This window comes from Bos grunniens, chromosome 3 (genome assembly GCF_055505025.1).
Source record: "Bos grunniens cultivar Pamir isolate PY7600 chromosome 3, Bosgru_T2T1.0, whole genome shotgun sequence".
Taxonomy (NCBI): domain Eukaryota; kingdom Metazoa; phylum Chordata; class Mammalia; order Artiodactyla; family Bovidae; genus Bos; species Bos grunniens.
This window is the reverse complement of record NC_141167.1, coordinates 3,322,101-3,343,361: the sequence shown is the minus strand read 5'-3', so window position 1 is coordinate 3,343,361 and position 21,261 is coordinate 3,322,101. Positions and strand designations below refer to the sequence as shown.

Here is a 21,261-nt window from a genome sequence, read left to right as displayed (position 1 = left end):
GCAGCTTTATTCATATCACCAAAAGCCAGATACAACCCCCACGTCCATCAGCTGACAGATGGATGAACAGACTGTAGTGTCTCCATACGACAGAATACTCAGTGTGCATGCACCGTGTGGATGGATCTAAAAAGCAGTGTTCTAAGCGTAAAAAGCCAGACACAAAGGGCTGTGTCCTGTACAACTTCCTTTTTATGACTTTCTGGAAAAAGCAAAACAGGCACATAAATTAGATCTGTGGGTGCTGGTGGCTGGGGAGGAGGAGGTGATTGACTGCAAGGGCATAAGGGAACTTTCCAGAGTGATGGAAATGTTTGCATTGAAGAGATGGTTCCGCATTCATCAAAAGGCACCACATTTTAAATTCAAAATGGATGCAGTTTATTGGGGTAGGTGATCGGTGGGCCATGTATAGTCCATGAGGCCGCAGAGTCGGACACATCTGAGCGACTAAGCACACACACACATGCCTTCAAAAAAGGATAAAGACCCAGTTCTTCACTCCGTAACTTAGAACCACTTTCCTGCTTGAGTATATGGAATATACTTGCTTACTGACTGGGGGTCTCAGTGTCTCGAACACACATAAAGGAGCCAGAGAAGGACATGGGGAGGGAAGCTGGACCATTCTCCATCCACCCCAGCGACGAGAGCTGGCAGGCTGGCTTCTGTTTCCCATTTTGTTTTCTTTCTTAATTAACGTAACCAGCACCTTCATCCTCTTCTCTCCTCCTCCTTCACCTTGCTCTTCATCAGTCTGATCAGTAAGAAAACACCTAATTACTTGAGGATCTCCATTCTTTGCATTGCTGTCATTTGAATATTAGTATATCCAAAAACTTTTCCTGTGGGATTTAAAAAGCACAATACTCCACAGTTTTTACATGAAGACTGTAAAAATGGAAAATGAGTGCAAACATTTTCCTCTTCAGCTGCAAACCTCTGTACAGCCAAAAATATAATCGATTATGATCCAGGCTGTTCAGCCGTGAGCCAGCAAGCCACAGATTTCAGAATGGATCCAGAGTATAGAAGTCACACCCAAAAGATGTGCCATGTTGGGGCACAATACTTCCTGTGTGGCCCAGGGAAATAAAGGTAACGCCTCCATCCTTTGATATCAGTGTCCATGAATTGTTCCTCAGTGCGGGGAGGGGGAGTATCCGTCAGAAAAATAAAACAAAACCAGCTTTCCTTTATATTCAGAGTTCAGAGAGCATCTCCTTGGAGTTAGGTGTGAGGGCCTCTTTGAAGAGGAGGAAGGGAAAGTCAGCAGAGCCAAGGAGGGGGAAGGCGAATTAGAGGGGGAACCTGGGGTGGGACTCAGGCCCCTGCCAGCTTCCGACCAGACTTCCACCCAAAAGGAGGGAAACGGAGGCATTCTTGGTTGTTATTTACCATCTTCCCTAAAGTACGAGATAAAGAAATGAAGCAGGAACATAAAGTCAAGTAAAATAATTAAAAACGCTTAAAAAATGTGTAGCCTGGGGAAGTTCATCTTGCCCTTTATCCCTACGTAAACACACACACACAAACACACATTTTCTTCTTTAAACAAGGGCAGCCAATCGCTCCGTCTCCCGGTCACTTGGGAGAGCCCTGCAACCCACTTCCTCACCGCTCTGGTGACCTCTATAAAAGAGAAATTTGCCATACACCCTGAAGTGTTTTCCCTAGAAGACTTCTTTGATGAGTTTTTATATTTAAGATATAATCAGAGTTTTAACACACACATTTAATTCCACATGTGTTCTCTAAAACATTTGGGGTCGAATTTGTATGTTTATTTAGATATGCGTTCAGGACCTTATCGAATTTTCAACTTGTGCATTTCAAGTTTCCCAAAGAACATTTTGAAACATGTATACAGTTTTAATTTAAGATCTGCTAGAACTCAAAAGTGTCATGTGGAAGGGAGACCGTAGTTTCTAATTATAAAGTATTGGGGACGATAAATTCACATGACCTTTTCAGGAAAGTTTATGACCAGGCCACAGGAGGGCAAGGGCTTTATGAGGGGTCAGGGCATGTGTGGTCACCAAGGCTCCCCTGCACATTACTTAAAGAAAATCAGAGTCCCTAGGTTCTGGAAGTAGCCACCCTGCCCCTGCCTTTCTAAAACTCCACAATGCATCCAAGTGTGACAAGAAGCTTACATTACCAAAGTTGGATTTCAGTTTCTGAAAACAGAGCCTAGACACTGCCATGCTCAGGGAACCTCAGGAATCTTTCACCCCAACCTATTATTTCACAGAGGGGATACTGAGTCCCACTGAGAGGAAGAAACTAAGCCAAGTCCCTAATCCAAGGACTAACCTTGGCCCTAACCCTGGTCAATGGCAGGACATCGAATCCTGACTCCTCCTCAGAATCAAATCCTGCAGCCTCTCTCTCTTAAATCCCTCCTCATCCTCCCCACCTCATGCCTTGCCTTTTCCTGGTTCCCTGGTCCCTTGGTTCCATGATCCTTTGGTTCCGGGTCTCTTGAGTCCCTGGTCCCTGGGTTCTTGGACCCTTGGTTCCTGGTCCTTTGGTTCTGGGTCTCTTGGTCCCCTGGTCCCTGGGTTCCCCGTTCCTTCAGTTCCTGGTCCCTCAGTTCCCTGGTTACATTGGTTCCCTGGTCCCCTCGGTTCCCTGGTCCCTGGGTTCCCTGGTCCCTTGGTTCCCTGGTCCCTTGGTTCCCAGTCCCTTGGTCCTCTGGTCCCTCGGTTCCCTGGTCCCTTGGTTCCCAGTCCCTTGGTCCTCTGGTCCCTCAGTTCCCTGGTTCCTTGGTTCCCAGTCTCTTGGTTCCCAGTCCCTTGGTCCTCTAGTCCCTTGCTTCCCTGGTCCATTGGTTCCCGGGTTTCTTTGTTCCTGGGTCAGCTGGTTGGGCTTTTTCAACAGCCTCCCAGTTGGCTGTCACCTCCGACTTGGCTGTCAACTTCTCTCAAAGTAAAAGTTGGTCATCACATCTTTCCTTAGAACCCTGTTTTGATCTCCATCACCTTCAGAAGGAAATCCAACCTTGGTAACTGCTCTTCTGAGACTCTGGAGAGCCTGGGCCCAAACTTCATCCATGGTGCTGCTGCATCACGCCTTGCTCATGGGCCCAATGTCTCTTCCAGGGGAATCTACCCACTCTCAGGGCCCTCAGCCACATGGTGGAGTCCAGCCAGATTGGGTTCCATGCTCACCTTTTATGCTGAAGCAAGAGGAGAAAACTGTCGAATCAGCGATGCCACCCCAGGGGGATATGACCCTGGAGTGTGATGCCTGTCACCCTCAGGCAGAAGGGGGAGGCCCCCCTGCACCAAGACAGAGTGAGGCCCACACACAGAGGGAAGCACAGCTGCAGGGTGGAGAGGGAACAGAGAGACACAACATCACTGAAACCTCTGGGTCCAGCTAGCCCTGAAGCCTGCTGGAGCCTGAGCTCCCCGAGGAGTGAGCAAATTCTTTTTCGGTTAAGCAGGTACAGGCTATACATGTATCACCTGTAACCAGGAGTGCCGGCCACTGATCTTCTGAGCTCCCAACTGCAGGAGCCCACCCACAGTGGGGGCACCCATTGCTCTTTCACATCCTCACCTCTCCTGGTGGACTTGCTCACCCTTTGCTGATGTCTTTCCCAGCCTACCTGACCTGCCGTGCTCTCCCTTCTCAGCCTGGGTTCACCACTCCACCACACCCCTCGATGTGCTGCATCATGAAGTCTCTGTTATGGGGTTCCTACTCCCCTTCTTAGCTTCGGTGCTAAGCACACAGTCAGTGATAGTTAAAAGGCCTGTACTGATACTCCTCTGTCTTCTGTTCATTTTTCTCTGCAGTGTACAACAAAGTGCATGTTTTTATTAGAGTGTGACCACAAATCATATTATCTCTGCACCCATCAGAGTCAACAGGATCTGCTGGGCTCCACTGGAAAGTGCAAAGTCTGAAGAGCAGGGTTTGATGGTGAGGGGGAAGGAGAGGGCAGAAGATGTATGTAACAGATTTTAAGATTAAAAACCAACAAGACAGGGCAGTGAGAACTCAAAGGAACTATTTAAAAAGGGTGGGGACGGGGAGAGAAAACAAGCCTTCCTGAGTCATGAATTAAAGTGAAGCTCATTAAAGTTTCGTGCTTTCAAACTGTGGTGTTAGAGAAGACTCCTGAGAGTCCCTTGGGCTGCAAGGAGATCAAACCAGTCAATCCTAAAAGAGATCAGTCCTGAACATTCATTGGAAGGGCTGGTGCTGAAGCTAAAGCTCCAATCTTCTGGTCACCTGATGCGCAGAGCCAGCTCATTGGAAAAGACCCTGATGCTGGGAAAGATTGAGGGCAAGAGGAGAAGGGGGTAACAGAAGATGAGATGGTTGCATGGCATCAACAACTCAATGGACATGAGTTTGAGCAAACTCAGGCTGGTGTGCTGCAGTTCATGGGGTTGCAAAGAGTTGGACAAGACTTAGCGACTGAACAACAACTCCTAGAACCACACTGGATGATAGCTTTGCCCAGTCCACCATGGTTGGGAAGCTCTTGTGCAGTGACAAGATCCTTGCAAGACCAGGAGTCGCCGAAAGCTCCCTTGCTCTCTAGTGGAACAGATGCACCCTGTCCACCTTGTCCACACCTTGCTTCAGCCCTTAGTTCAGCTATTTCTTCAAGGAGAGACCATCAACTGGACACCAGTGGTGGTCTCTGCCCCTGGGTCACTCAACACTTCTGTGACTTTTTAATGGCCAGGGTCAGCAGATGCATGATTTAAGAGGAAGTACTAAGTGAGCTCACACTGATATTTCCAGCAAATTTAGCAAGACACGTTCTTACTTCTTTCATTGTATATTTGTATCTCTCTCCTTTTAGGCTGGAAATCTTGACTCTCAAAGATGTAAACATAATACCTTGCTTCAGCTCACAGTTTCAGAATGACAGCAGCAATCCCGTTCCTAGGAATATGAACACCAAAAACAGATTCAGACTTGATGCGCTTCTTTCCTCTCTCCTTTGCAGTGTACCCCTCCAGGGATGCGTGCAGTCAAATCACAGCGTTTAAAGTGATCTTCAGTTATTCCTGCCTGCTTGGGTAAGCCACCAAGATGATACAAAATTAGGTACATCTGTCTGATTTTGCTTTTGACTTTTTAGGGATTTCTATTTTTTCCTCATTTTGCTTCAATTTTTAAATAATTATGTGGAACACTTACATGGTTCCAAAGTCAAATCTACAAAACAAGGTGTATGCAGAAGAGACTGGCTTCTGTCCCAGAGTCTTACACGCTCTTCTCTCTTTCCGTTCTTTTTAGGCCACTGTTGATCTTTCCAGTGTTGGTTTTAAATTGAAATTTGGTGTGTATGTTCCACGCGAAAAGAAAAAAAAGTCAGAGCGTGAGTCGGTTGTTGATTTGACCTTAAAGGCATTCCTAAATGTGCGGCAAAGGCCCGGGTTATCTCATGTTACGAGTGAGTGTTGTCAAGAAAACAAGGCCCCCCGGGGAGAGCCCTGGTGTTTGTCTTCCACACCCCAGTCCAGAGTGGGGGTGCCTTGGGGTTCTTTGGCAGAGAACAGGGCCCACGCTGTGGCTGGTTTCTGTGGGAAACAACTTATTAGGACCATGACATAATTGCAGTGGGACTGATGACAGATTCTACGTAGAGCGCTTTGGACTGACTTGCAAACTGTGGTGCGGAGTGGAGCCCTTAACTCACCGTATCAGGAAAACTGGCTCCAGAACCCGGCTGGAATCAGGGAGCGACTGCCACCGCCACCTCTGCCAGCCCCCCGGGCTGCTGGGTTCCGCGCCAGAAAAGTGACGCCTTCCCTCCCCTCTAGATGTGACCAGACACTGCATTACCAGGAGCAATCAAACACCTCCACCCTGGGCTCACCAAGGACGGGGTAGGCAGGGCCGCGGCCCTCGTCCCTCCCACACCCCATGAGATGACATCTTGCAGACCAGGGCTGCCAAAGGCCGAGCGAGGTCATTCGCAGCCTGTCATCCCCTGCGATTCAGGAAGGAACAGGAGAACAAGGATGCAAAGGACAGTGAGCACCTACCTCTCCACCATACCCACCGTGTACAGCGGGAACCATGCTTTTAAGCCTTGTTGTGCTATGACTGGGAAGATCCCCTGGAAGAGGAAATGGCACCCCACTCCAGGATTCTTGCCTGGAGAATCCCATGGACAGAGGAGCCTGGTGGGCTGCCGTCCACAGGGTCACAAAGAGTCGGACACGACTTGGCGACTTAGCATGCGAGTGTACAAGGCAAGGGCACAAGTGTCATAATGAGGGCTTGTCCTGTGCCCTCCTGAGCAACTTTTCAAGGAGAAATTTTTAAAGCGTATTTTCCTACAGGAGAATCTTACCTGTGCACAACAGTGTTACTTGGACACCAGTTGTCAGCCCCTCACAAGCCCACTCCACCTACTGCGGCAGCTGAGGTACACGACTGACTCTTAGACCCCAACTGCCAGACATTATTCTTAGGCCCAAGCGCAGTGAGACAGACAGCCCGGTGGAGCAGGCTACCAGGCCGACTCCTCTTCTCCTTAGACCGCCGGGTTCAAGGGTAGGCGGAGGGCGGAGGGATGTCTCCGGACTTATTTAAGCTGGGCGGAAGCGGTGCTCTGGCACTGACTCCCCACACTGAGTGACACAGAGGAGGTTAAGAGCAGCAAGTCCTTAATGTCTCTGGAAGGCCAACGTCCGTCCTTAGAGGAGCCAAGCCTCGGCGAGGCTGGGGCCCTTCGAGGCCAGATCGCTCCCTGGGCCTTTCTCGCCCTCTCTTTTGTTCCTTAAGTTTTTATTTTAGACTTTTTTTTTTTTTTTAAAGAGACAGGGAAAGCGCTGCTCTAGATAATGTGAGGGCTATAGCAGAGCTGGAGAAGGGGGCGGGCGGTCAGGCGGGGCGGACGGGGCGCGGCGACTCCCAGGACGCTGCAGTCCTAGGACCCTGCGGCCCGCGGGCCCGCCCGGGAGAAGCTGCAAGCCCAAAGAGCCGGGCCGCGGCCGCGTTGTGCTGGGCCTCGCCCCGCTGCTCTGCCCCGCAATCGCCGGCTGTGGGGCCGCCCTGAGCCGTCCGGCCGCAAGCACAGCCCTCGCCCTCGGGTTTCCTAAGGCGGGGGTCGCGGCCCGCCTAGGAGCAGCCGAGGCCGAGCACCCCCGGCCCCGAGTTCAACTGCAATATAAGGGCCCAGCGCGCTCTTGATCACGAGGCTCGCCTGACAGCCCGCTCAGGCCCGGGCCTAATTGAGCCCGGCTCACCTGGGAATAGGTTCAAAGGCATCCAGGCCGTAAACCACCTCCAGGCCCCGAGCCAGAGCGGCCTGGCGAACAAAGAGCCCCCGAACCACTTCAAACGCGCCCGCGCTCGGCGTCCAGATGGCGCGGGGCCGGCGGCCCCCGCCCGAGGTCGCCCGCTGAAGCCGGGCCGGGCCCCGCGCCGCGGCCGCTAGGGCTGCCCGCAGGCGCCCAGGGTAGGGGAGGCCGGGCGCCTCCCCAGACCTCCCTCCGTCCCCGGCCGATTCGCAGAGGGGGAGCCCCGGCCCCGCGGCCTAGCCAGCGCCTTCGCCGGGCTCTCGTACCCCAGGCTGGGCCAGGCAGGTGGGCTCTGTGGGCACTGGGCGCTCCAGCGGAGGCGCGCGCTGGTGCTGAGGTTTTAATCCACTTAGAAGGACAGCCTGCGAAGGGCGTCGGGGGCCGGGGCTCCTCAGCAAGTTGGGGTGAGACACCCCCCTCCCATGTAACAGCTGGGCAAAGCGGGCCGCGCGCCTCCAAGGATCCCCGCGGCGCGGCCGTAGGTAGCCGCGTCTCCGAGGGCACTCGAGTGTCAGCCCGCCCGCGGACCGGGCCACTGGTCCCGCACTTCCCCCTCCCCTGGCCGAACGTGCGGGCCACCTCGCCAACTCTCTGTGCGCCCGGGGACAGGCAAGGCTCACACTGGCCCGGGCGTCCCCGGGGGCTCCCCGCCGCGTCCTCACCTCCTGGGAGCGCATCTAGGGTAGGACTTGCCTCCCGTACCCCTCGCGCCGCGGGAGAGACCCCGCAGCCCGGCGGGGCCCGATCTCCAGTTAAGGAGCAGACAAAGCGGGATCGGCTGAGCCCGCGGCGCGGCCGGAGAGCGGTCAGAGCCCGGGGCGGAGGCGCGGGCGGCGCGCGCGAAGGCCGGGCAGTCCCGGGTGCCCGCCGCGGCCGGGGCCGAAGGGGGAGGCAAAACTGAAAGTGCCGCGCCGGGGGGCGGGGGCGGCCGGCGGAGGCCCCAGAACTCGTCCTGCCCCCGGTCGCGGCGACCAATCAGCGCGCCGCCCTCGCTACTGACAACTATTTAGCAACCCAGCCCGGCTAGGGTTTCCAAAAAAGTTAGAATAACTTCCTCTCCCGGAGACCTCGGTTTTGCACAAGCCGGCCTTGAAATCAGAGCCTTTCGAGCAACTCGGGGAGCGTGTGCTCGGCGACCGCGGGCTTGGCCAGCGGCGCGCGCTCTGCGCCCGGCGCCCCCAGCCCCTCGCGCGCCGGGCGGGCGCCATGGAGGAGGGCTCCAGCTCGCCCGTGTCCCCCGTGGACAGCCTGGGCACCAGCGAGGAGGAGCTCGAGCGGCAGCCCAAGCGCTTCGGCCGGAAACGGCGCTACAGCAAGAAGTCGAGCGAAGATGGCAGCCCGACCCCCGGCAAGCGCGGCAAGAAGGGCAGCCCGAGCGCGCAGTCCTTCGAGGAGCTGCAGAGCCAGCGCATCCTGGCCAACGTGCGCGAGCGCCAGCGCACTCAGTCGCTCAACGAGGCCTTCGCCGCGCTGCGCAAGATCATCCCCACGCTGCCCTCGGACAAGCTCAGCAAGATCCAGACGCTCAAGCTGGCCGCCAGGTACATAGACTTCCTCTACCAGGTCCTGCAGAGCGACGAGATGGACAATAAGATGACCAGCTGCAGCTACGTGGCCCATGAGCGCCTCAGCTACGCCTTCTCCGTGTGGCGCATGGAGGGCGCGTGGTCCATGTCCGCCTCCCACTAGCGCCGCGCCACCCACGTCCGGACCGGCGCGCCAGGGTAGGTGCTGCGCGCGCGGTGGGCGCAGGCCCGCAGGCCGCGGCTGCGAGGATGGGGTGCGCCTTTCCTCCTAGCCAGAGATGGGGGTTGGTCGGGAAGCTGCCAGGTCCCAGGGGCACCCCTGTGGTTTGGGGCAAGCTCCCAGGCAGGGTATCGGTCGGGAACGGGCGGACTGGTGACAGTCGTTATTTTCCATCCTTGGTGCTGTGGGAATGGTGGGTAAAGGTCTGTGGTTGACCGTCGGGGGAATGGACATCAGAACTGCCTGGAGCCGGCTTGGGGCAAAGGGCTGAGGACCAGTTGTTCTTTGCGTCCCTCGGAGCTGAGGCCGCCCGCGAAGTTGCCGGGCCTGACGGTGCTTTGCCCGGTTCCCGGGGAGAGGCAGCGCGCTTTCGTCGTGCGGACACCCAGTTCTCCTTGGCTGCTCGTGCAGGTACCCCGGCCCGCGCCTTGGGGACCCGGCAGTCGGCGCCCTGGCTGCCCAGGTGGGCGCAGAGGCGCGGACCGGCGGCGCCTCTGTTGGCCTGGGGAAAGCCGGAGGACCCTGCCCCGCGCGGGCGGCGCCGGGGCCGGTGCAGCACGGGAGCTGAGGACCGTCCGCATCGGAAAGGCGGAGGACAGGGCCGAGGCGGAGGCGCGGAGACCCGAGCGTGGAGGCCGGAGGCAGACATCGCCACGGGGAACCCCGGCTGCCAGCAGGCAGGTGGAGTGGACTTCGGAGCTGGCGGGCTCTGGCCCCAGCTTTGACCCTCGAGAGTCTGGGTGGGGGCCGAGCATTCGGTCCAAAGGGTCCAGGCCGGGAAACAGGTTTGCGAGGGGAAAGGGAGGCGAGGCGGTGCAGCGGGGGCCTGCGCGGGAGCCGGCGGAGTGCAGCCGCCGAGCCCGGCGAGTCCCCGCTTTCTCTAGGGGAGCGCTCGGGGTGTCCCGCGCCGGCCCCCTTTCACCAGACACTTCTGGAGACCCTCAGACCTTCCCTAACCGCGGAGATGCTGTTCTGTCCCTTCCAGAAGGCTCTGTGACCGTGGCTCTCTCTCGGGCGATGAAAGGAAGGGCTCACGATTTTTGGTGGGGAGAGGGCCCAGTTAAAAATCCCTCCCTCCTTGGTCTGTTGGACTTTCCTGCTCATCTTGCAGTGTTTTTCTTCACGTCTCCACTTCACACAGAAGGAATTTAGATTAATCACGGGCGTGCAGCCGCCCACTCTCCCAAGCATATCCACTTCTTTCCTATGTGCTCTATGATATATGCACATGTTTTTGCTGTGGAGAGGAAAGGCTCCTCTAGCACAGGTGGATTTTATTTCTTTTTCTTCTTTTTTTTTTTAGTTTTTATTTCTGTGCCACGGAACATTCATTTGTGAAATAGGCCCCTAAGATAATAATTATTTTATAGGCTTTTTTTTTGTTTGTTTGGAAGAATTTTTAGTAGAGAGTCACTTAGGGGGATCTTCTCCGATCTCTGTCGAAAGCAGATGGAAAATGTCTCAATCACATATTTTCCCAGGAAAGAAAGTTTGGATTGGCGAGTACTAAAATGCTACAGTGGGATAATACATTAATTCTGGTTTTTGCTGCCTAAATTATGAGCGTCCATTAGTTAATTCCATTTACCCTTTCCACCATGCATAGTTTATAGCACATCTAAAATAAGAACAAACAGATGAGGAAGGTCATCTTTTTAAAATGTACACATATATAGCCTTGTTTAAGGAAAATGTCAACACAATTATCATTAAGGCTTCCCTCCAGAAAATTATTGAAAGCAAAAGCAAGAGGTATTACCTTAATGCAAGAATTTCTTAGGATCATTTAAAATTCACTTAAAAAGAATTGCATTCCTGAAACTTATCAGACATAGATCACAACTGAACAATATATGCAATGAAAGGTATTATTTGTAATGAATAAACGAAAAGCGTTAAAGAGTTTGCTCGGGGGAAAAAATCTGCAAAATGTAAGAGAGAAACACATTTAGCTGGAGAGCAAATGATCTTTGTGGGACCCACTATTTACTTTTATATACTTGAGTGTAACTGACTAGGTCTGATAAAGCAGTTTCCTTAGTAGACAGATGCCCACAGTGTACAGGACGAGAAGGGAAATGTGAAAATTGCTGACACACGGATGATTCTGGACTTGCCGTGTTTTTTTTATCAGGCGTGTTCGACCAACTTTTGCTTTCTTTCCGTTTTTAACCCGTTCGTCTGTATGAGTGTAGATACAGGCATAATTGGTTTGATTTCCTGCAAATGTTGCTACATAGGTTATGTTAATGTTAAAACATAGGCATATGTATTAGTAAAGACTTTCTAGACCTTCCCATCAGAGGTATGCGATTTTAGTGTCTGCTGAGATACATGAGAAAGTCTGTGTTGAGATGAGCAGCAATGCTATTAAAAGCCGAAACTGTCCCTTAGTACAAAGAGACACAGGAAATGTTGAGTTTGGCTGGTGCTAACGTTTATCCTGACCTTCTTCTTTGGCCTGGTATTTAAAAATGCAAATACACAATAAATCAGGTGTCTTTGGACAGTCATCTGCGTTCATCTAAGCAGAAAATCTCTAAAGGAGTTTTCCGTTTTCTCAATAAATGCCAGAGTCCCAGTGCATGGTCAGAGGCACCTGGGTGAGGTGGCTACTTACTGGACGTTTTTCCTGTTCCGTGCTTTGTGGATAAAGAAGACATCTCTCTAACTTCAGCACCATGTGCAGGTTTCCCATAGGTCCCTACTCTCAACATACTAGCTTTGTTTCCCTAAGAACTTTTAGTTACTTTGGAGAACGGAGGGTGACCCTCTAACCATCCAATACATGTAAGCCTTTTCCTCTCTTCAGAAAACTGACTTCTTGGAGATACCTGTCAACAGCTACATTCGGAATGCTAGCTGGTCTCGAAAGAAAATGAATTGCCTGTGGAGAATGGAAATGCAGAACCCTAATCGACCTTTTGCTTGGTCACGGGAAGAAGTAGAATGAATGACCCAGCTACTTGAAATATAGGCAACATTTTGTTATAAAACACCCATTGAAAAGATCTGATGTAGGGCTGACCTCCCTTTCTGGATATTGTTCCCTTAAATGTCTGTAGTTACTCTTTCCATCTTGCAGGAAGCAGGTCTCGCTGCCCATCTGGCCAGAGTGGGGGCTGGAAGCTTGGGACTTTGAGAGTGGCTGTTTGAGGTCATTTGAAATGTAGTACTTTATTGAGGTTTTCTGAGGGCTGTACTCTTTTCAGACAAGTCTTGAGCCTGAAAGAATTGAGTTTTCATGCTCGTTGCTTCTCTATATTTTGGACAGACGGCAGAGATGCCAGATCCCTTTCGCCTGGCAGAAAGATCATAAAGTAAACTCTTTCTGAGTGGAGTACTATAACTCATAACTGCAGTTTAAATCTGGGCTTTAAAAAAACAAATATTTTAATAAGCCAATTTTAAAGGCTGAACTTTTATGACAGTTTTTAAGCTTAGTATTTATATTAATCTCTTCTCACTGGTGTCTTAAAAAACCCTGTGAATGTATGCTGGAATGTCTGTTTATGTTTGTGTCTTGTCCTGGGAAAGGATAAATGTGCTGCAAAAAGCAAACCAAAAACAAAGCCTTCTGCGAGAAAGAGTTCATGGATGAGGCAATAAAATTCAAAGAAGAGATGACTAAGTTAGCGTAGCCAAGATACAGAGAGAGCCATAAAGTAGACATAGAATCTGAGGGAGACGGACATGGATGCACTCAAAAGTAAAGCCAAGATGGAACACTAAAAGCAGAAACTGCCTAAAAGCATATTTTACATGGTCACCTGAGTCTACATATGTGATAAAACTGTGTAGAATGAAATATGCACACAACGTGTGTGCGCACACACACACACACATACACACATGGGTACATGTAAAACTGGCGAAATCTATGTAAGATCTGGAGAGTGTATCAGTGTGAGTCTCCTGATTGTGATATTGTATATAGTTTTTTGAGATGTTACACTGGGGGAAAGGGAATGAAGAATGTAAAAGAATCTCTGTGTATTATTTCCTACAACGTCATGTGAATCTAATATTGTCTCAAAATAAAAAGTTTGAAAGAAAAGATATTCCAGGGGACTTCCCTGGAAGTCCAGTGGTTAACACTTTGCCTTCCAATGCAGGGGGGTGTAGGTTCCACTCCTGGTCGGGGAGTGAAGATCCCATGTGCTTCATGGTCAAAACACCAAGTGTAACAACAGAAGCAAATTGTAACAAGTTCAATTAAGACTGTAAAAAATGCCCCAATTAAAAACACTTTACAACAAAAGAAAAGATACTCCACAAGAATTTTAAAAGTTTCTTTCAAATGAGCAAATTATATAAGGAAGGATTATACCCATCTCAGAGTAATAAGCCAAAAATACGCTTTGAGCTTTTTTCCTGATGTCATTAGCATTATTGCACTTTTCAGAATATAAGGGGACTGCTCATATTTTCAACGTGTAACTATTTAGAAGTGGTTCCTTATCATTCAGAAACAAAGAGTAAAAATCCTAGAAATCTGAAGGAGAAATACCAATCCATATATTTATTCCTATGCTAATCAAGAATATATTTTTCAGAGGAATTTTAGGAAATATTCATCGAAACTGACACATTTCCTTGAAAGATACTAAGTCTGAAACTGATGACATTTGCTTGTAAGATAACTGTCTATATTGACTTACATTTCTCTCTCACACATACAACTGTTCTAAAGGCAATGACTTATCAAATTATTCATCCAGGAAGTGGAGAGATTGAAATGTTAGTATTTGGAGTCATACACAGTTGAGGGGTGGGGAGAGAGAGAGAGAGAGAAACAGAGAGACCCAGAGAGACAGACAGACAGAGAAAAAGAAAGACAGACAGGTATCAAATCCTAAACTCAGTCATGTTTATTTTACATTAGGGTTTGTTTGTTGTTAATAGGGACATATTTTGTGTGTAGGTTCAGTAGTAAGTCTTTGAATGCAATTTAGTTGTATTAAATGAGCTTTAATTTAATGTTTGTTTTGGAGTGAGACACGGTGACATTAACAGTATGATTTTCATGCTGATGTCAACTAAGGCACGGTGGGATTTTTCTCCCGTGATTGCTAGCAGTTGTCACGCTAAGAGCAGACTCAAATCAGAAATTGGAAAAGTCAACATGTAACTTTATTCCGACATAAGAGAAATGTTTCATGGTTAGTTGAAAAGAGAGTCATTTTGAATCAAAACAATGTCTTTCGTGCTTTGAATATCTGTATTATTTTATCCACAACTCTCTCGTTCAGAATAATATGATCCTGTGATTATGTGTAAGAAGGGACCTGACTGGGAGAGTTGAGGCATGGTGTCTGTGGAGGCTGTTATTTATTGCTCAGTTTCTTCCCATCATTTTGTTTTCCTGTTACTTGATCAGGGAAAGACTAAGATGACCCAGCTTCTCGTGACAGCTCCTGTGGAATGGTCATTTCACTTTTCCCATCCTAAGAGCGGTGCCTCTAAAACTGGGCACGTCTCTCCTTTCTTTAGACCAGAATTTCCCGTCGGTTGAATGAAGGGCGGGGTTGAATCCAACGAGCTTTAAGTCATCAAATTCGGTTATTCTGAAAAATACTCCTTTCTTTCTAGCTTATATTCAGCCTTGAAAATAGCCACCTGCATCTTTGGGGTGGGAGGAATGGTCACCTGAGTCGTCTGACATTAAATTCCTTTTTCTCGCTGTTTATGATGGAGAGTTTGCATTTGGTTTTCTGGACATGCACATCTGGCATATGACTGGCAGGAAAGATTTGGGCAAAGACCTTAATTCGTATTAACCCTTTGATGGTGACCAAACATCCAACCCCAACCTCAGGGGCTGAGGTTTCTGGAGGGGTCACAGCCAGAGTCTCTCTGGAGAGTCAGGCAGAGCAACTCAGAAGGAAACCTAAGGGTGGGCGTTTCGCCTTGTGCTTGGAGAAGGAGGCGCGGGCAGCCTTTCTCCGCCTCCCCGTGGAGAACAGATGCCCCAGCTTTTGTTGTTCCTGTGGTCTTCTGTGGCTGTACAAATAAAATGTCACAGTGGCCTTTCTGTTACAGTCTCTCTGAGAGTCTCCCTCTCCTTAGAGAGTCAGGAGACGTTTGCCTGCTCCAGAGACAAGTGAGGGCTTCGTGAGGGACAGCTTGTGAAATAAACAAACTCCCTGAAAGAAAACACAGGCCTGTGGTTTACCGTCTCTGACTCGGCTGTCGCGGTGGGTTTCTTTGTGTGTTCCGCGTTAATTTAGCATCCTGGAAGTCAGAACGCGAGCAGGCAGCGTGCTCTTTCAATCAGGAAACCCAGAAATGGACACTGAGCTGCTATTTCCCTTCATTAATCTCAGTCCCTGAAGTAGATTCGTTTGCAGGGAGTGCAGTGGGATCAGAAGTCAAAAGCTGTTTGCTTTGTTTGACTTGCTGGCCCCGTGGGTGCAGAAGTGCCTGCTCCCTGCTCGTGTCTTTTCCGATCTCGGACACTCAAGTCCATGGAGGAAGAACAAGGCGAGCTCGCCGCAGCGTTAGCAGGATCGATCCTTACTGGGTCACTTCCGGAGGGCCGGTCACATTGAAAGCCCTGTTCTTAATGAGACCACCTTGACCAACACACAGGCGCTGACTGTTTCTTTGGGAAATGCCTGCCTCACTGCAAATTGGAGAGGAAAGGAGGGAGGAAGAGTCCTTATTTTCTGTCTCAGGTTGAGCATCAACACATCTCTGTTCACATGCATCTGTGCGTGCTAAGTCGCTTCAGTCGTGTCTGACTCTTGGCAGCTCAGTGGACTGTAGCGCCAGGCTCTTCTGTCCATGGGATTCTCCAGGCAGGGATACTGCAGTGGGTTGCCGTGCCCTCCTCCAGGGGATCTTCCTGACTCAGGGATGGAACCACTCTGTTCACATAATTTGGTTCAACTGACAAATAATGTCTTCCCTGAAGATTAATTTTCCTGAATTTAAATCATTCCAAACTGCATACTATACGCTGGGGCCTAAACTGTTCAAAGTCTTCAGGATGCAAACAGCCAAGCGGCTGTCCTCTTTCATGGTATCTGTGTGCGCAGGTGGAACCTGAGACAGACTTGGTCCTTTGTACATTTTTTCTTTGTCTTGTGAGCATTTCTTCTTCAGCTCCTCCCCCTCCCCGACTCCCACAACCCCACACCCTTTCTTATGCTTATTCTTTAGCTGAAATCTATCACGATTATTGACTGGAGTCCACATAAAGGTTTTGTATCATAGCAGGTGAGACAGGAGGAGCGCGAAGGCCATCATCACATCCCCACAGTCTCACGCTCGGGCACAGGGAATAAGCGTGCACCTCAGGTTCTCCGAGTTGAGCGGTCCCGGGTGTTCTGGAAGTCCAGTGGGCTCAGCCATAGATCTGCAGCCAGATCCCCCCGCCCCCGCCACACACACCCCTGTGCTTGGCGACTCCTTCTCCTTAGCGATTGTTGCTCACATTTTCTAGGAAAATTGCTTCACTGATACTGGAAGTCCCCCAGTGGAGATCTGTACCCCAGGAAGCGTGCTGTGTCCTGTTTTGTTGATTTCTCTTGTGTAAAATGACCTGCTTCAGCCGGCCAGAACTGCATGGACCACATGGTGATCCCACCAGTGGGAGCGTGCGGGGCTGGGATTCCGTGGAGCCCGTGTCAGCGCTGCACGGGATCTCCACTTACCTCCCTCTCGTGTCAAGAGTCCACACAGTCAGGTATCTAAGGGCGGAATTACGTCAAGGCTGTTTTGCTGGATGTTGAATTATTGCCAGTTCCAGAAGTCTCTTTAAGACAATTTTTTGAGGATAGAGATTCTCTTTTAATTAAACAGTAAGCAAAAAGCAGGGACTATGATATATTTATCCGCTTATTTCAAAGATCGCTATTGTCTACATCCACTTTTGTTTTATTACATTGAACAATTGTATCTGAGTAATTCAGTGTTTGTACGCATCTCCAGTGATGCTGTAAGCTTGAGCCAATCACTTAGAGCTTTATAACACGACAAAGGTAACTTCTTCAGGAGTGGCAAAGAAAAAGAGAAGGCGAAGGTGTGAATAGGAAAAGTGGTGTGTGGAGAATTTCACATGAAAATAGGGCGATCGAGAGGATTGAGGCCCCTTAGGAAGGAAACAGAAGCTGGACCTCCCTCTGCTGGTCCCTGCAGACCCATCGCCACCCCCCCACCCCCCCACCCCCCAGGCTCCCTCAGGAACCTAGAAAAGAGTGGTTTATCAGAGCCACACCCTCCTGGTCTTCCCAGAAGGTGGAACTTTGTAAAATCCAATAGGGCCCCCTCAGCCCTGCTGGGATGACACCCCAGGCCAGAGGTTGCAGGGCCTCTAAATGAAGACCTGAAGAGCCTTCACCTGCCACGTGCCCCCAGAGCTCAGCATCACCCCAGACGGCATCAGAGGTGTCCCAGAGGTGGCCCCCGACTGCAGGACCCTGCCCCCATCCCTGGGTGCCTCTGGTGCCCGAGAAAGCAGAGGTCCCTGAGAGCTCTGTGGCCAGGGTTGTCCCTCCGCCTAGGGGTGGGGACCCCAGGTGGCGGTCTCCACAATGCGGATCTCTGCAGTGCTCAGCTGGACTGGACGGGTCTTGGACCTGCTCCTGATCCACCCTCAGGTCATGCGGACGGATGCCTGAGCGTGAGCCCAGTATGGCTCGGTTTTTGCCAAGGTTAACCGGAGGCACCGGGAACTCAGCATTTATTTCCTTCTCCTGGGGATCCAGCCCCTCCGTCAAATTTCACTTTCAAGCTCCCCCTCATCTAAAGACACTTGCCCACCTCCGAGGGTTTCGGGGGAAACAGACAAGCCTGGCTTTGCCGAGAGAAGCCGAGCGACCACACTGTCCATCTCGTGAAGTGTCCTTCTGCTGGAGTGGCCAGGCTCCTGACGGTGATAAAGTGTTATTTGCACGGACGACGGAGCTCAGCTCCTGGCTTGTCCCTGGCAGCGTGTCCGTGTCAGAGTCTATGAAGCACGCTCTTAGACCATCTGCTCGTGTGGTGTATTTTTTGAAAGTGACGGCGAGTGTCATTCAGTGTTAATCACATAATCTCACTTTTTCTAACCAGAAAGAGGCAAAGGGGACGTGAGGACACAGAAGGCAAAGCTGGTGTGTCTCCTTCACATGCTGAGCTCTCTTCTGCTTGACGCTTCACAGGGTGAAGCAGATATTCATGAATTCTGAGGGCTTTAAATGTCCGTGACTGTATGTGGTCACCGTGTCTCTCCACAATGCGTTTTGCTCTTCAGTGAAAATACCGTTTCTGGACTAAACCATCTGTAATTCTTTCCCTTAGAAAGAACTCCTCTGACATGGCCTTTTTCTATTTGGGGAGACTATAATTAGAAAGCAAAGGCTTTGCTCTTGTGGGAGCAGGTTAGGTCTCCAAGTGAATCTGTTGGGGGAAGCCCATTGTCCTGTGTCTAAGGGAGGGAGCGTCTGAGTAGGACTTCCTCGGAAGTGGCCATGCAGTGGGCACCGCTTTCCTGCTCTCAGGCCTACAGTTCTGGGCTGAGGCATGTCATAGCCTCGCTGGGACTCAGTCTTCTTGTCTCTAAAAAGGCGGAGTAAGGTGCAGATAGCTCTGTGGTTATCAACATTCCAAGAGCCAGTAGGACCCAGCCGTTTCCTCCTGGGTGTATACACCAAAGAATAGAAAGCAGGTGTTCAGACCGAAGTGTTCACTAATGTTCACAGCAGTACTGCGTGCAGCGGCCAGAGGGGGAGGCGATACAGACGTCCACCAGCTGAGGGGGGTCAGCGTGCTGTGCTCTGTCTGTCGAGTGGAGTATTACTCGGCCGAGGGAACGGCGCTCTGACTCAGGCTGTTCATACAACACAGGCGGACCTTGGAAACATTTTATGCTGAGTTAAAGAACTCAGACACAAATGACCGGAAAGTGTGTGACTCCATTTGTATGAAATATCTGGAATAAGCAAAAGCCGATCCGTGGTTGCCGGGGACCAGGGCTGGGTGGGGGCGGGCTGGGATGGGACTGCTCCACGGGTGTGGGATTGCTATTTGGGGTGATGGAAAAGGTCTGGAACTCGATCATGGTGATGTTTGTACAACAGAGTGAAATTCTATTGGATTGTATACTTTAAAATGGTTGAAATGATAAATTGTATATTATGTGTATTTTAGCACCAAAAAAACCCCTATGAGTCAGACCATGGGCCTCTCTGGTGACCAATAAGCCTCGAGGGTGGAGGTGGGCTAGACCGTCTGCTTTCGTCCACTTTCCCAAGATGTTATCTGCTGGTCCACGTGGTTCAGGCCTTATCAGAGGCTTCTCATCTCGTCAGCTGTGCAGCCTAAAAGCGTTTTCCTTTCGAAATCTCTCTTTTACATCTTCATCAGAAAGGCTCCTCTAACAATTCTGACAGCACACTTGGCAGCCTGTCGATTGTACCTTTAGAAGCCTCTGCTTGGGGGCCGGGTGCTGGGGTTGGGGGGCAGGGGGCAGGGGAGTGAGTGGCCCCAGGGTTCTGCCCTGCTGGCTGGCGGCCCAATGGACCAGAGCAGAAGCATCTTCCACACCCATGCGAGTGGCTGGCCCAGAATCCCTGGAGCCTGTTGCATCCAACACTGGGCTCCCCAAAGCCCAGGGCCCACCCACTCATCAGACCATTTCAGTCCAGTTCGCAGGCTCAAAGGGGACGGATTCTGTGGCTGTCCTGATGTGGCGATTCCTGAGAAGGGGGCCTCAGGCCCTGAGCTGCTCTTGTGGGTGAATCCCTCTCTTTCTCCAAAGTCGCCTTTCTCAGGGCCGGGACCCTGGCCCAGTGCAGAGTGGACGTGTGACCAGCCTCTTGGGGGCTGCCCGCAGAGAGAAGAACAAGGGGAGGAGCGGGCAGGACATCGTTCAGGGCCAGCTGGGGGGTCGTCTCTCCTTCCCTCGCTGATGTGTGTCCGCTGTCCTCCCTCGAGTGTTGCCCTGGTGTCCACAGGGTACGGCACCCAGGGGGATGCAGCGAGACCCTGGTTCAAGTGCTCTGAACAGAGGCGCTCGGACAGCAGAGCAGTGTCCCCGGGCACAGCAGTGCCGGGCTGCCAACGGGCATGGTGCCCTTGTGAATGCATTCACCCCTCACCTGCTTCCTGGCCACCACCCCAGGGACCCGCTGAGAGGGCTGGAGGATGCATGCTCACCTGGGGCTTCCTCTGCCGGGGTTCGGGTCCGTTTCTAAAGACACCACTGCCTTCGTGGTGTCGCCCAGTCCACACGTTGACTTGCTTGCAGAAACCCCGCAGGTGGGGCTGGGCTCACGGGCAGGGTTTGGAGAATCCAGACGAGAGGGCCCAGGAGAGCTGGCAGCTGAGGGAGAAGACTCTCCCCAGGAGGGGTGCAAGCAGAGACACTGCTGCTGTTCCCCCTTTCCTGGTCCCTACACCCGCCCCCCAGAAAAGAGAGCCACCAGGAGGGGAAGAAGGGAGGCAGACAGATCCCCCCGAGCTGCTCCGCGAGGACTCACATGGAGACACAAGGCAGGACCCCGGCTGCCCGCCGGCTCCCCAAGCTAAGTGGTTTGGTTCCCTGACCAGAACCCGGGGCCCCCACAAGCCAGATGCATCCGGGGACCCCGATGCCTCCCTGCAGCATGTTTCCTCCTGCAGGTGCGAGCACAGAGCCCGGATGCCAAGGGCGTGAGCTTTGATTCACGAGGGCACCGTGCACACATGCGCTCCAGCGCCGCGGTGCCTGGGGACACTGCTCTGCTGTCCCACCACCTCTGCCCTGAACGACTGAGCTGGGGGCTCGCCGTGTTCCCCTGGGGGCCACTCTGTGGACGCCGGGCCAGCACTCCAGGGAGGGCACTATCCAGGGTTGGGGGGGGGTTCTCCATCCTTCCTCCAGCTGGGTTCAGAAATATCAGTTCAGTTCAGTCTCTCGGTCGTGTCTGACTCTTTGTGACCCCATGGACTGCAGCGTGCCAGGACTCCCTGTCCATCACCAACTCCTGGAGTTCACCCAAACCCATGTCCATCTCGTCGGTGATCCCATCGAGTCAGAGATATCAGGTTGGCCAAAACGTTCATTTGGGTTTTTCCACAAGACGTTACAGAAAATCCCGAATGAAATTTTTGGCTAGCCCTGTACCATCAAGGGGATGGGTGCTAAGCTGGTACCCTTGGATGCCCACAGCGGGGAGCACCCTCTATCCACCTCGTCCTCCCACTGTGCCCAGAGCTGGTCAGGCGTCGCCCAACCTCTCCGTGAAAACGTCTGCCACCAAATTGG

At 51.6% G+C, this 21,261-nt stretch overlaps 1 protein-coding gene across 1 annotated transcript in view; it reads left to right on the top strand.

The window, feature by feature from the left end:
* Window positions 1-8,359: 8,359 nt before the first annotated feature.
* The window catches only part of TWIST2 (twist family bHLH transcription factor 2), a 52,844-nt gene continuing 39,942 nt past the window's right edge, over window positions 8,360-21,261 (top strand). The window contains exon 1 of the mRNA XM_086394187.1: window positions 8,360-9,007. Within this exon, the coding sequence (XP_086250313.1) occupies window positions 8,490-8,972 (483 nt within the window). The 5' untranslated portion in view covers window positions 8,360-8,489 and the 3' untranslated portion in view covers window positions 8,973-9,007. The remainder of the gene's footprint in view (window positions 9,008-21,261) is intronic.